The sequence below is a fragment of the Nycticebus coucang genome, chromosome 1 (assembly GCF_027406575.1).
Source record: "Nycticebus coucang isolate mNycCou1 chromosome 1, mNycCou1.pri, whole genome shotgun sequence".
Lineage (NCBI taxonomy): Eukaryota > Metazoa > Chordata > Mammalia > Primates > Lorisidae > Nycticebus > Nycticebus coucang.
Genome location: NC_069780.1, coordinates 12245018 through 12258135, shown reverse-complemented (window position 1 = coordinate 12258135; position 13118 = coordinate 12245018). Strand labels below are relative to the sequence as shown.

General features: G+C 43.3%; 1 protein-coding gene across 6 annotated transcripts in view; it reads left to right on the top strand.

Moving 5' to 3' along the window:
- The window catches only part of TMEM150C (transmembrane protein 150C), a 70609-nt gene extending 60172 nt beyond the window's left edge, over positions 1 to 10437 (top strand). For 5 of the 6 annotated variants that reach the window (XM_053594591.1, XM_053594353.1, XM_053594277.1 and 2 more), the window contains 3 exons: positions 946 to 1091; positions 4334 to 4511; positions 8267 to 10437. In XM_053594591.1, coding sequence (XP_053450566.1) covers positions 946 to 1091; positions 4334 to 4511; positions 8267 to 8475 — 533 coding nt within the window. In that variant the 3' untranslated portion in view covers positions 8476 to 10437. The remainder of the gene's footprint in view (positions 1 to 945; positions 1092 to 4333; positions 4512 to 8266) is intronic. The other variant, XM_053594665.1, reaches the window with a different exon arrangement.
- The last annotated feature ends 2681 nt before the right edge of the window (positions 10438 to 13118 follow it).

Sequence of the window (13118 nt, the reverse complement as noted above, 5' to 3'; positions counted from 1 at the left end):
ACCTGGGACTATAGGCACCCGCCACAACACCTAGCTATTTTTAGATATGAGGTCTCACTCTGGCTCAGGCTGGTCTCAAACCCGTGAACTCAAGCAATGCACCCGCCTCAGCCTCCCAGAGTGCTAGGATTACAGGCATGAGCCACTGCACCCGGCCCCAAGATAGTGTTTTAAAATGAAGAATAATATTATTTGCAAGAATTGAGTTTTCTTGCCATAGACTAGGTATGATTTTAAGTACCTACCTGACCCCCCAATCTGCTGTGTTAAAATACAGATTTCATAAATGATGTGATTACTGTAACTGCTCTAATTTGGATTAACTATCTTTGTCTTTTGACAATGAACACCTACAGGTAGAATTAAAGGGAAATGAGAGTAAAACCAGTAATAAAGGGACTTGCAAAAAATAAAAAAATAAAAATAAAAAAATAAAGGGACTTGCGCACTTTCCTTTATCTTCGTTCCTGGCACAGGGACCGGCAGGTTTGTCTGGATGTGGTCACCTTATCTTCTTCCCCAGGGTTTCCTGCCCTGTCAGTTCTAACACTGTTCTAAGCTAAAGGATGATTGGCCTGGTCTTTCTTTCTCCCTTATTTCAGTGTGCCAAGCCTCTGCAGTGCTCTCCTAAAGCCAGTCTGTCCTGTCTGACCTTGGTTTTGAAAATGCTGAGAACACTATTAACAGTCCTATCATCCTTGCCTGCCTCACCTAAATAACACACACCCCTCCGGCTTCAAGTCCTCTCTGCCTCCTCTCTTTCCCCTAGGTTGGAAATAATAAAACATCTACATAATCATAAGCATCGCGTGGAAAGTTTCTTTGAAAAATTGTCTGTCATTCCAGAGATTTAAAATGTGCTGCAGTGAAAAGTTTAATTTTGCACATTGTGGCTTTAGAGCTGTGCCTCATAGGATGTATGATTTACATTTTTTTTATTTTAAGATTCTGCTTTATTCCTAGCCCTTGTGGTAGCTGTTCTGCGCTTCATACAACTGAAACCAAAGGTTTTAAATCCGTGGCTGAATATTAGTGGACTGGTGGCGCTGTGTCTGGCTTCCTTTGGAATGACCTTACTTGGTAATTTTCAGGTACTTCATTTGGCCTTTTTCACCTCCCTGTGTCACTGGTAAGAACTTCACTTGTGCAATTATCCAAGCCCCTGAGGTGTAGTCACTTTATGGCCCATATCCTGCACAGACTTTAACAGTTGGGAACAACCCTAAAACACAGGTTCTGCTACGGTCAGCCCTGATGTTCTCCCAGCCTGGTCCTCCTGAGCGTGAGTTACACGTGGGAGGGTGTGAACCATACATATGAACTAGAGCATGCCTGTTGGAACAGCTGTGTATTTCCACAAAGGATTTTAAAGTGGTTTACACCTTTTTCATAACACATTGTAATATTGCCTTTCTAGAAAACTAATAGGGTCATTGTCTTTCTATAATTAAACACTCAAAATCCTTATTGGTTCAAAGCTTGCATTTCATATTAGCAAGCCTTCGTGTGGAGGTCAACTTTGAAAGTCCCAAATTTCTCTACAACACCTATGACTAGAAGCCCAAGGTGATAGCCTATAAGAATAATTTCCTTTGCCAATGACATTACCCACTCTTGACCTGAATGACTTCTTTTGTAAAATAGACAAGGAGGGCTCGGCCCCGTGGCTCAAGTGGCTAAGGCGCCAGCCACATACACCTGAGCTGGTGGGTTCGAATCCAGCCCGGGCCTGCCAAACAACAATGATGGCTGCAACCAAAAAATAGCCGGGCGTTGTGACAGGGGCCTGTAGTCCAGCTACTTGGGAGGCAGAGGCAGGAGAATCACTTGAGGCCAGGAGTTGGAGGTTGCTGTGAGCTGTGATGCACTCTACCCAGGGCGACAGCTTGAGGCTCTGTCTCTAAAAATAAATAAATAAATAAATAATAAAATAAAATAGACAAGGAGGCCTCTTGTACTGTTACAGTAGTTAACTGGTTTCCTGCTTCTGTTCCTTCCCCACCACCCTCCATCCTCTGCCACATAATATTGCTGTTGATAATCTCCTCCTTGTTGGCAAACACTGGTCCTGACCCTGCTCCCCCTGATTGATGGATGAAATCCAAATGGCGTAGACATTTCAGACCCTTTGCCTTCTATGAACATTTAGTAACATTCTTTCTGAAAATAGAGCAGTGGATCTTCTAAGGCTATCTCTTGTCTTGACCTTCAGTCTTGCTAATTCTGATGCATGGTAGCAACTCAATTGGTACTTTTGGCTTGTTGAATTGTTTAACAAACAGGCAATCCCACTAATCCCTCTAACTGTTCTCCCAACCACATCAAGCTAGACAACCAAAAAACTGCATTCTTAGAACACACTTGCTATGGCGGAGCATTACCAGGAACAGTTTGAGAGTATATCCTATTAGGCTCCAAAATGTCAGGGCGCTGGGAATTTTTTAGTGAGATTTTGTTGGGAATCTCTTCCCCACTTGCCTACCTGTGCTGCAGTTGAGACATGTTGTAAAGTGCTCAGTAATTATGGTTTCTCTCAACCAGGGCTTTGGTGAGTTACCAAGTATGCATTTTTGTTCTTTGCTAAAGTCCTAGAAGAATCCCGGGGCTTTCATAAAGTGAAACTCTGTCTCTACAAAAAAAAAAAAAAAAAAGAAAAAGAATCCCGGGGCTGGGTGGTTTTGATGAACCACAAATATTCAAAACCATAAATAATAAATGACACTACAGATGAAAAACACTTGCTGGAATTTCTACAGAGAACGCATAAGAAACAAAAAACAAATTTGTTGTGGAGAAACCAAGTGGCCAGTATGTGGGATGGGAGACAGACTTTTCAATCTATCCCCCTCTTATAATTTTTTTCTTTTTTTTGAGACAGAGTCTCACTATGTCACCCTCAGTAGAGTGCGATGGCATCACAGCTCATAGCAACTTCAAACTTTTGGGCTAAGTGATTCTCTTGCCTCAGCCTCCCAAGTAGCTGGGACTACAGGCGCCTGCCACAGCGCCCGGCTATTTTTTGTTGCAGTTGTCATCATTGTTGTTTAGCAGGCCCCGGGCTGGGTTCAAACCCGCCAGCCTCGGTGTATGTGGCCGACACCCTACCCACTGAGCCACGTGTGCCAACCCCTCTTATAATTTTTAAAAGTTAAAACTATGTAACTATAGTACCTACTTTTAAAATTAGTTTTCAAAAATAATAAGTGAATAAATTGTATACAGCATGGAAAACCAATTTTCTAGAAGTAAAATTTGATTTCAGGAATAATTATTTTAAATAAGTTTTAAAAATATGTCTTTTGAACCATAAGAGAACAAATGACTTCTTCCAAAATAGAAGAAAAACTCCTACAGCCAAAAACCACAAAAAAAATTGTAAAGGAAAAGAAATATCAATCTATAGCAACATTATTTACAACATTGTCAGACATCATAAATCTGAAGATAATAGCAGTTGAAAAAAATAATATTTTCACCATGGTTTAAAAGCCATCTCTCTCTTCAATAGTAGATTTTATTTTCCTATATGTGCAATTAAAAATGTGTGTAAATACAAAAGGAGTTTTAAGTGATCAACATATTTTTAAATATCAATGGGTAATTTAGAGAGTTTACATCTCTAATCCCCAACTGAAATAACCCAACTGGGTCTCCTTTAGCCTGTTAAACCTATAAAAACCTTTACTATGAATCTTCAAACACAGTCCTCCTCATGCAGCTCTAGCTATGGGAAAAGTTCATATAGGTGGCAGTTTTTCTTATTACTATAGGAAAACAAAGCCAAAAAAATTCTCAGTAACAATGAATTGGTCATATTACATAGGCCAGGTCTGTAGGAGTGAAGAACAGCCCAAAGGGTATTAGTTGTCTATGCCAATTAAATCTTGACTCGCCTGGAATTGGCCATCCTCAGTCAGTAAATACACAGCCAGATCTTCATCTCATTTTCTTAGCCTGGAAAACAAAGCTGGGGTGTGTGCTTGTAGAAACATTCCCTTTTCAGTGTTTAACTCTTCTGCTTTTTTCTTTTGCCTTCCTCACAAAGCTTTTCTGGGGGGCGGAAAGAAAACAAACAAAAAACCTCAAGGAATAGATTACCACTGCCTGCATGGTTTTTCTGAACAAATGTATTAAGATTTGGGGGCACTATTTATTTCCCTTCTTCCCCTTAGAGCTTGAACTTTGGAAAATAGACACAAAGAGCCAGCCGAGTTGAATGACTCATCACCGGTTGCTGGTATATCTCTTTTCCGAGGTTTCCCCCTCACATATTCCATCAGCTTGCATCTTTTCTCTGTGAGCCTCCACATGCCATTGTCTGTTCATCCCGTAGCTCAAAAATGATGAAGAAATCCATAACGTCGGAACTTCCTTGACCTTTGGATTTGGCACGTTGACCTGCTGGATCCAGGCTGCATTGACACTCAAAGTCAACATCAAGAATGAAGGACGGAAAGTTGGAATTCCGCGAGTTATTCTGTCAGCATCTATCACTCTCTGTGTGGTCCTCTGTATCCTTTGAATATGAAAAAGTTCTTTGCTAGTGAGATTAAATAAATATATTGGCTTGGGCGGCGCCTGTGGCTCAGTGAGTAGGGCGCCGGCCCCATATGCCGAGGGTGGCGGGTTCAAACCCAACCCCGGCCAAACTGCAACAACAAAAAAAAATAACTGGGTGCTGTGGCGGGTGCCTGTAGTCCCAGCTACTCGGGAGGCTGAGGCAAGAGAATCGCTTAAGCCCAGGAGCTGGAGGTTGCTGTGAGCTGTGTGATGCCACGGCACTCTACCAAGGGGCCATAAAGTGAGACTCTGTCTCTACAAAAAAAAAATATATATATATATAAATAAATATATTGGCTGGGGACGCGGCTTACACCTGTATCTCCCACTTCGGGAGGCTGAGGTGGGAGGATAGCTTGAGGCCAGGAGTTCAAGACCAGCCTGAGCAACCCCATCTTTACAAAAAAAAAAAAAAAATGTTTAAATTAGCCAAAGGTGGCAGCACACACCTGTAGTCCCAGCTACTCAGGAGGCTGGGGCAGGAGGATGACTTGAGTCCAGGGGTTTGAGGTTGCATGATGACACCACTGCACTCCACCTGGGGTGACAGAGTGAGACCCTGTCTCAAAAAAAAAATTATAAAAATAAGTTGTCTCGGGCAGTGCCTGTGGCTCAGTGGGTAAGGCGCCAGCCCCTTATACCGAGGGTGGCGGGTTCAAACCCGGCCCCGGCCAAACTGCAACCAAAAAATAGCCGGGCGTTGTGGCGGGCGCCTGTAGTCCCAACTACTCGGGAGGCTGAGGCAAGAGAATCGCTTAAGCCCAGGAGTTGGAGGTTGCTGTGAGCTGTGTGACGCCACGGCACTCTACTGAGGGCCATAGAGTGAGACTCTGTCTCTACAAAAAAAAAAAATAATAAGTTGTCTCTGTGAAAGATAATTGCCACTCCCAGTGGGTTAGGATATTCTGCCAGATCATCTTAGCTTTTTAAGACAAAACAGAAATAAATGGGTACAAAAACAGTCTCAGACCAATTTTCATGTCAAAGAGGAGATGGAGAAATAAAAATAAAACAAGCTCTGCCCTCTCAAGTCTGTTTCCATCTGTAAGAATGGTGCCCTGCCTTCTCCCTATGGCTAATGAGGTAAAGATTTCCCTTTGTGAAGAACACAGAATACACAACCAAAAGAGAATTGTAATTTTTTCTCCATCTTAAAAAAGAAATTGTGACTTTATTAATGGCCCCGTTGTTGCATTAACTAGCTCTAAAATGAATTTCAAGGGAAAAATACATTTATATTTTTCAGGAAAATAAATAAGCTTTTCTGGAAAACGAAAACAAATTCGAGAATTAGATTCCCACTGTACCTGTAGTTTTCCTAAACAACTATTTAAGGTTTGGAGTAGTCTTTATTTCCCTTCCTCCTCCTCAGAGTTTGAACTAACTGAGAACAGACACAAGAGGCCATGTGGGGATGAAGAAATCAGCATTTATTCCTAGTAAACTTGGAAAGGAAAACGCCACAGGGGTCATCTTTCATACCCTGGAATTCAACTTAAGACCCAGTAACAGAAACCAGGGAAAGGCTGAGAGGGAATCCCCACCCGGCTGGTCTAATCAGGGGTTGAGCACAGTGACCCCGCCTACTTGCAGCCTGGCCCAATAGAAACCTGCCAATTCTAACCCAGCCAATCAGATCAGTCTAACTGTATGGGGTGGAGTAATTGGAAAGGTTCACTCCAACAGGTGGGTCCTCTTCCTCCTCAGAAAACCAGAGAAGGGAATAAGGTTGCAAACAGTGGAATGCACCACTAACGTAGCCCCTCATCTTCAATCGTAGTAATCACTAATAATTATTGGGCACTTTTTTTGGTGTGCTATTATTCTAAGCTCTTTATATGTATCAACTCTTTTTATCCTTAACAGATAAGAATAATCGTAGAGAGATTAATTTGCCCCAAAGCACACAGTGTGTCATGAATCAAGATTTAAACTCGAGCTCAACTCTTGCACTCTCAACCATGAAGCCTTCCACCTTAGAGAGCGAGCTTTATATTATGAAAACATTTAGACTTCAGAGATGTTTTCTAGTTAGTGGAGGAGCACTTGTAATCTTTTATTTCCTCTTTGCTCACAAACTGCCACACAATCATTTTAATGGTTTTCTGAAGCTCTGTAGTCGCTTTAGATAGAGAATATTTAAAAACTAAAAATCCAAGCCAAAACCTTCCTTCTTGCTAGCATCCTGATAAAATAGTTTATGTTCGGAAAGATCAAAACTGCCAGTATGAGATTTGAGGATTTATGCTTTCCACAGTCACTTAAGTAATAGATTAATATTGCTTTGGCAATATTTTCGAATCCTCAGTCAGAAGCACAGACTATAAATTATTCCAAGGTGGGAGCTTTCACCCACTGATTCTGATCTATCTCATTTCTGGACACTTGGAACCATTTCTTGGTTCCCAAGTGACTAGATCAAGGCCCAGGCAGGAGAGCAAAGTTCGACTGATAGTTTCACATTCTATTGCTCTCTGAAATTGTCCCAAGATTTTAGGTCTAAATTCAGAAGATAGAATTAATTCTAAGGGAGCATATATGATTTTTCTAAATAAATAAGTTTAGTCCTCAGCCCCTTGGATGCTATGGAGTTTTCACCCTTCTCTTGGCCAGCTCCTACCTTCATTTACTGTTGTGTATACACACCATACACACTCTCTCTTCTCCTTCTCTCTCTCTCCATATATATTCAGGCAAAGGAGTCTCATCTGTTTCTTTCTTTTTTTTTTTTGAGACAGGGTCTTGGTCTGTTGCCTAAAGTGCAATGATGTGATCACATGTCACTGCAAGATCAAATCTTGGGCTCAAGTGGTTCCCTGGCTCCACCTGTCCAGGAGGTAGGACTACAGACAGGCCAATGCCACCACACCCAGATAATTTGACTAAAGTTTTGCAGAGATGAGGTCTTGCTGTGTTGCCCAGGCTGGTCTCCTGAATTTTTGGACTCAAAGGATCCCCCCACTTCCACCTCCGAAAGTGCTAGGATTATAGGCATGAGCGACCACACCCAGCCTCATCCCTTTCTTTATTGTTTTGTTAATTGCATATTTTCATTTGAGCCCAGGTTTAAATGTGATACCTGTAGTGAAACTAGTCCTTACAATATTGTCTGAAAGACAACAGTGAAAATTGGAAGAGGGGCCACTCAGCCATTATTATTAAATAGTAGCATTGCAGAGCCACACAGCCTAGGCAGTGAGCAATTTGATATGTTCAAAATAATTTCTGTTAATATAATGATAACTATGAATTCACAGTCATTTACAGTGATTTTTAAGAAGATAGCTTTATTTTTCTGCCAACTAATTAACCTGTATCTGTGATCCCCTTGCTAGTCTCTCTGTTCTTAGGCAGCCTTAGAGTATAGTGGTTGAACACAGGGCCTGGGATCAGAGTGCCTAGTTGAATCCCACCTCCACCAGTTCATATCTGGGTGACCTCACACTCATTTGGCCTCAGTTTCTCCATTTTTGGAAGAACTGATAACAGGATTGTTGTGAGATGAAGTGGTATCTGTGAAAACACCTGTAACATGTCTAGCACAAAGAGCTCGGCCATGCTATTGCTGTTCATGTGGATTCTCACGCTCAGCAAGCTCTAACAAGCCAGGGAGGGGGCAGCCAGGCTTCTGTACCGTCTCTGCCCAGAAAAAAGTCTAGTTTTAACGTGCCCGGTGAGGGTGCTTTCCTTGACGGCTTCTTCCCAGACTTTATCCTCATGGCCCAGAACATCCACATGTACGCGGCCAGAGTCCAGTGGGGCCTGGTCATGTGCTTCCTGTCTTACTTTGGCACCTTTGCCGTGGAGTTCCGGCATTACCGCTACGAGATTGTTTGTTCTGAGTACCAAGAGAATTTCCTAAGCTTCTCAGAGAGCCTGTCAGAAGCTTCTGAATATCAAACCGACCAGGTGTAACCTGGCAAGATTTTCCTTGCTGGTGAGGTGGGTGTGAGGGTGGGGGAGGGGCAGGAGCACACACTCACAGGGCCTGACATGTGACCTCATGACACATTTTACACACACGTTCACGGCTACATTTGCCAAACGAGCTTTACAGGGCGAGTTGTTTCTTTAATGAAAAAGCACAAGCCCCCATGTATGAAATACATGCTGTTACACGGAAAATATATGCACGACTGAGCAAGAAGCCCCTGTCCCTCCCTCTCCCAGGACTCCCTGCTGTCTCATTCTCATCATGTGTCTCCAACATGGTGATCGCCCTGCCGTAGAGTGGGGAAGGCCAAATGTTACGTGGGAACAATGCCAACTCCCGAAATTGCCATCAGGTCCAAAGGGCTTGGGACCAGCCTGTGAGGACGTTCTGAATCTGGCACCAATATTCTTGAATGGACAGTAGCTTATCGTCCAGTCAGATGGGAACCGTTTGGAGACACAACCCTGTGTAGCCTGTGGAAAGGCACCTGCTGGTGGAAGCGCCCTTCATTTCCCCAGTGACCAGCTGTGTGGATCTCTGGACAGGGACCTGCTGCAAACTGTGAGAGCGAAGCCCACTACGTGATTGGGACTCAACTGTGACTTAGAAAGTTCCCAAATGTGAATATTTGCAGGGGCATTATCTGCCAGCTATGGAACAAGATGGGGACAGCAAGGTATAGTTTAGGTTTTGCTTCCATAGTATCCCATGTGCCGTTTTTGTTTTATATTTAATAGTTTACCCTTTATGTTTTTCTTTAAGTGACTACCAGGGGGGTCTCTCTCTAGGTCTCATGGATAAAGACATAGACCAAATATAAGAGCTGAGATTCCTTTGGGTTCAACCACGAACAAAAAGGGGAAGAAAAGGTCACCTGCAGGCTTACTCTGCAGCTTTTATGTGTGAAGCTAAGGAAATATTCACGGAAAAGCATAAAGAAGTATGAATGTGTGGAGTTAATTAAAAGAGCTCCTCCTACACATTTATGAGAAAAGTCTTACAGCACCTTGTTGCAAGGTCAAATCAAGGGAGGCTTTTAAAACATGTATCTATTGCTTAAATTTAGGTTTTTTGTTGTTGTTATTAAGAGCTTTTCAATTTTGTAATTTGTAGAAAGCAATTAAGAAAATACCCTTCCCCAAAACCACATTGATCCAGCTGGTCCCATCTGCTACGAGTTCAGAAATCAGTCTCAGGTGTGGCATTTTGAGGCCGCGCTGCATCATGAAAGGCAGAATTTCAAATTCAAAATGTGGGAGTCAGCCACATTGATAGACCCCCTCCATGAGTGCACTTTGCTTCAAGAAATCCCCAAATTTACTTCATCGAGGCCTGGGATTTTGTGGACTATAATGTGAAAACCATTATTTAATACAACCCAAAGTCTGAGCTTGTTGAGGAAGGAGTCAGTGTCTGTCTGTCTCTGTCTGTATCCCCACCTCCTAGCACAGTGCTCAGGTGGTGTATAATAGAATCATGGATAATTTAAGAGAAGGAAAAAGGAGTGTCAGAGAGTGACTCAAAGATGACTGAGACGGAAAGAAGATGGCGGTTGTGTGTGAGACAGGCCTGGGAAGAATCATGGACTGGGTCAGATGGGGCAGTGAGACTCCGTAGGAGGAAGTCAAATGTGAAGAAAAGGATCACGCTGAGCATATTCTATTAGAAAGGCATCCTACTGTAAATAGTCCAAAGTGTCATTTATTAGTTTTGAATACTGTGTTTGGGTTTCTTTTTTTTTTTCATTTTTATATTTTAAAACTTTTATGAAAGAACAAAGATTTATGAAGTTTCCTTTGACTCTACACAATCCAAACTGAATAGCTTTTGGTGATGCAGTTGTACACTTTCTTAAAAGTATATCTAATGGCACATTTTAGCAGAATCAAACAATGACATTATTCATTGAGATCTGGCCACTAAATAAATTCTTTTATGCAAAATCGTGATTTCCTTGTTTCTTGCACTAACATTTCCTAATATCGAAGAATGTGTAAACTCAGACATCATGCTGAAAATTAACTTCAGGGTAGGATGTTTCTCTGGTTCTCTGGACACCAACTGGTTGCCTGAAGTTCTAGCACTAACTACCCAGAGTTAGTGCTGGAGTCCACAGGTGTGAGGCCTCGGTAAAGGGTCTGCAGGTTACACTTTTTGTGCAGCTTGGCCTACAAAGGATGCAGCTCAGCACAGGGTAGCTGCACCAGGCAAGGAAGCAGGAGGTGCCTGAGGCTGCCCTGCTGTCCCAGCACAGCATTGGTCTCCCAGCATCTGGAGTTGCTCAGCCACCTGGAATGGCTCCCGATCTCACTGGTCAGGAGTTTCTTTTATAGAGTGCGACCCCAGCCTCCCCTTCCCCACAGTCAGTGGATCTGGAGGTCTAACCACTTGGTCTTTCTGGTGACAGCCCCATCCTGAGGCTATCTTCACCACCCCCAAATCTAAAGAGGCTCATTATGTAAAACAAAAGACAGTCTGTCAGTGTATTTACAGGGTTTTAGGACTTCCATGCTACGAACTGGGGCCAAAGACCAAATAGAACCATGCAGATAACTTTTTGGCCAACGAAGGACCACATAATATAGGCAGCCCTATAAGACTGCAGTACCCACAGGACTGTATTTTTACTGTACTTTTTCTGTGTTTGGATATACAAAGGCCACTGTGTTACAACTGCTTACAACTGCTTACAGTAATCAGCACTAACGGGCCATACCGGTTTGCATCATAGGAGCAATAGGCTTTACCGTATATCCCAGGTGCGCCGTAGGCTATGCCATCTAGGTCTGTGTATGCGTGCTTTGTAATGTTTGCCCAATGACAAAAAAAAAATCGCCTACCAATGCACTTCTACACATGACTATTTCTGTACTATAAATAAAGATCATGTAACCTCCAAAACATGCAGGAGGCCAAACCAGGCAATCTGCATGTGAAGGGAGCATGTCTGGAAGATGGAATGAAAGGGGCCCAGAGAACAAAGTCTAGATACACTGAAGTAAGTTTCCAATAGTCCAACTAACTCTGTTGAGGAAGGAAAGTCCCCCTGTTGGTTAGGAAAGAAATATTCTCAAAGCAACGTTACTATTTTAAAAAATTAATAGTTTTTGTTTCCTTTCATTTCAAAACAACAGTGAGGTAGATTCTTACCTGTGTCATTTATTGGGTTTTCTCTACTCCTGATAGGGAAAAGTAAAACTTTCACTTCCTGAAGTTTGTCATCTGGTTACAAATGGAGACAGCCACACCACTGTTTATTGTATTCTTGTCTGTAGGTGTTGTGTCAGGATAGTTTGGGTTTCGTTATCCCAAGATAAAACCAAAAAGAATTAAAGTTTATTTCTCGTACCAGATGCCTCCCCGGGGTCAGCTGGGGATCTGCTCACCGCGGGGACTCAGAGCCTGCCTGACAGGGGCTTCGTCCCACCACCTGCTTCCACAATGGCTCACAGCCAAGAAAATGTGCTCCGTGAGGCTCTTGCAGCCCCTGCCAGGAAGGGACAGACGTGACTTACCTCACCATCCACTGGCTAGGGCAAACCATGTGGCCATACCTATGAGTGGCACCCCGACAATGTGCCCAGAATGGGAGAAACATTTGTGAACAGCCTAGTGACTACCAGAGGTCACAACTTTGGCCACTGCCCTTCCTTTCGATTGGGAGCTGCAAAGTCACCTGCAGAACCTGACAGATAGGGACACAGAGGCCGAGGACTCTCTATAGGGGACATTCAATTCTTAATACTATTCTTGCCTATTTACACCCATAGCTAAACTTCACAATTTGATCACCCCACCTCTCCATTTAAAACGTTTTCTTCACTTGACTTCCAGAACCTGGCGCCCCTGTACTTTGCCCTGGTGCTTCACTGTCCCTTCCTCGGTTTCCTGCCTAGGCCACGTTCCCCCTGACACCCCACAGCTTCAGAGTCCTTGGGACTCTTCTTACCTACACTCACTCTCCTGGTGCCCTCACCTAGTATTCTAGTTTTAAATAAGGCCGTGTGCTGCCTTTTCCTAAGTTCTCCAGCCCAGAACTCTGTCGTCAATGCCAGGCCTGTGAATTCAACTACGCTTATGATGTCTCCACTTGAAAGGTATCCCAAGTTTTATCACTAATCTCGTCCCTTTAAACTCATTCCTCATCTTCTACGCAGAATGAAACTTTCTCCCCCTTTTTTAGAGACTGCGTCTCATTACGTCACCAAGGCTGGAGTGCAGTGGTGTAATCAAAGCTCACACAGCAGCCTCCAACTCCTGGCTCAAGTGATCCTCCTGCCTCAGTCTCCCATGTAGCTGGGGCTATCAGCACATGCTGTGCCCAGCTAATTTTTATTTTTGGTAGACGTGGAGTCTTGCTATGTTGCCCAGGCTGGCCTCAAGCAATCCTTGTCCCTTGGCCTCCCAAATTGCTGGGATTACAGGTGTGAAATACTGTGCCTGGCCTCAGACTGAAACTTTCAAGTAATCCTCATCTCTTCTCTGTCTCTGCCACCCCTCATCAGTCAGCAAATCCCGTCGGCCCTACCTTTAAAGAAGACTAGGGTTTGTCTACTGCCACCATCTGGTCCAAGCCACTACCCTCTCCCTTGGAATTTTTATAGATAATAATCTACGATTAATC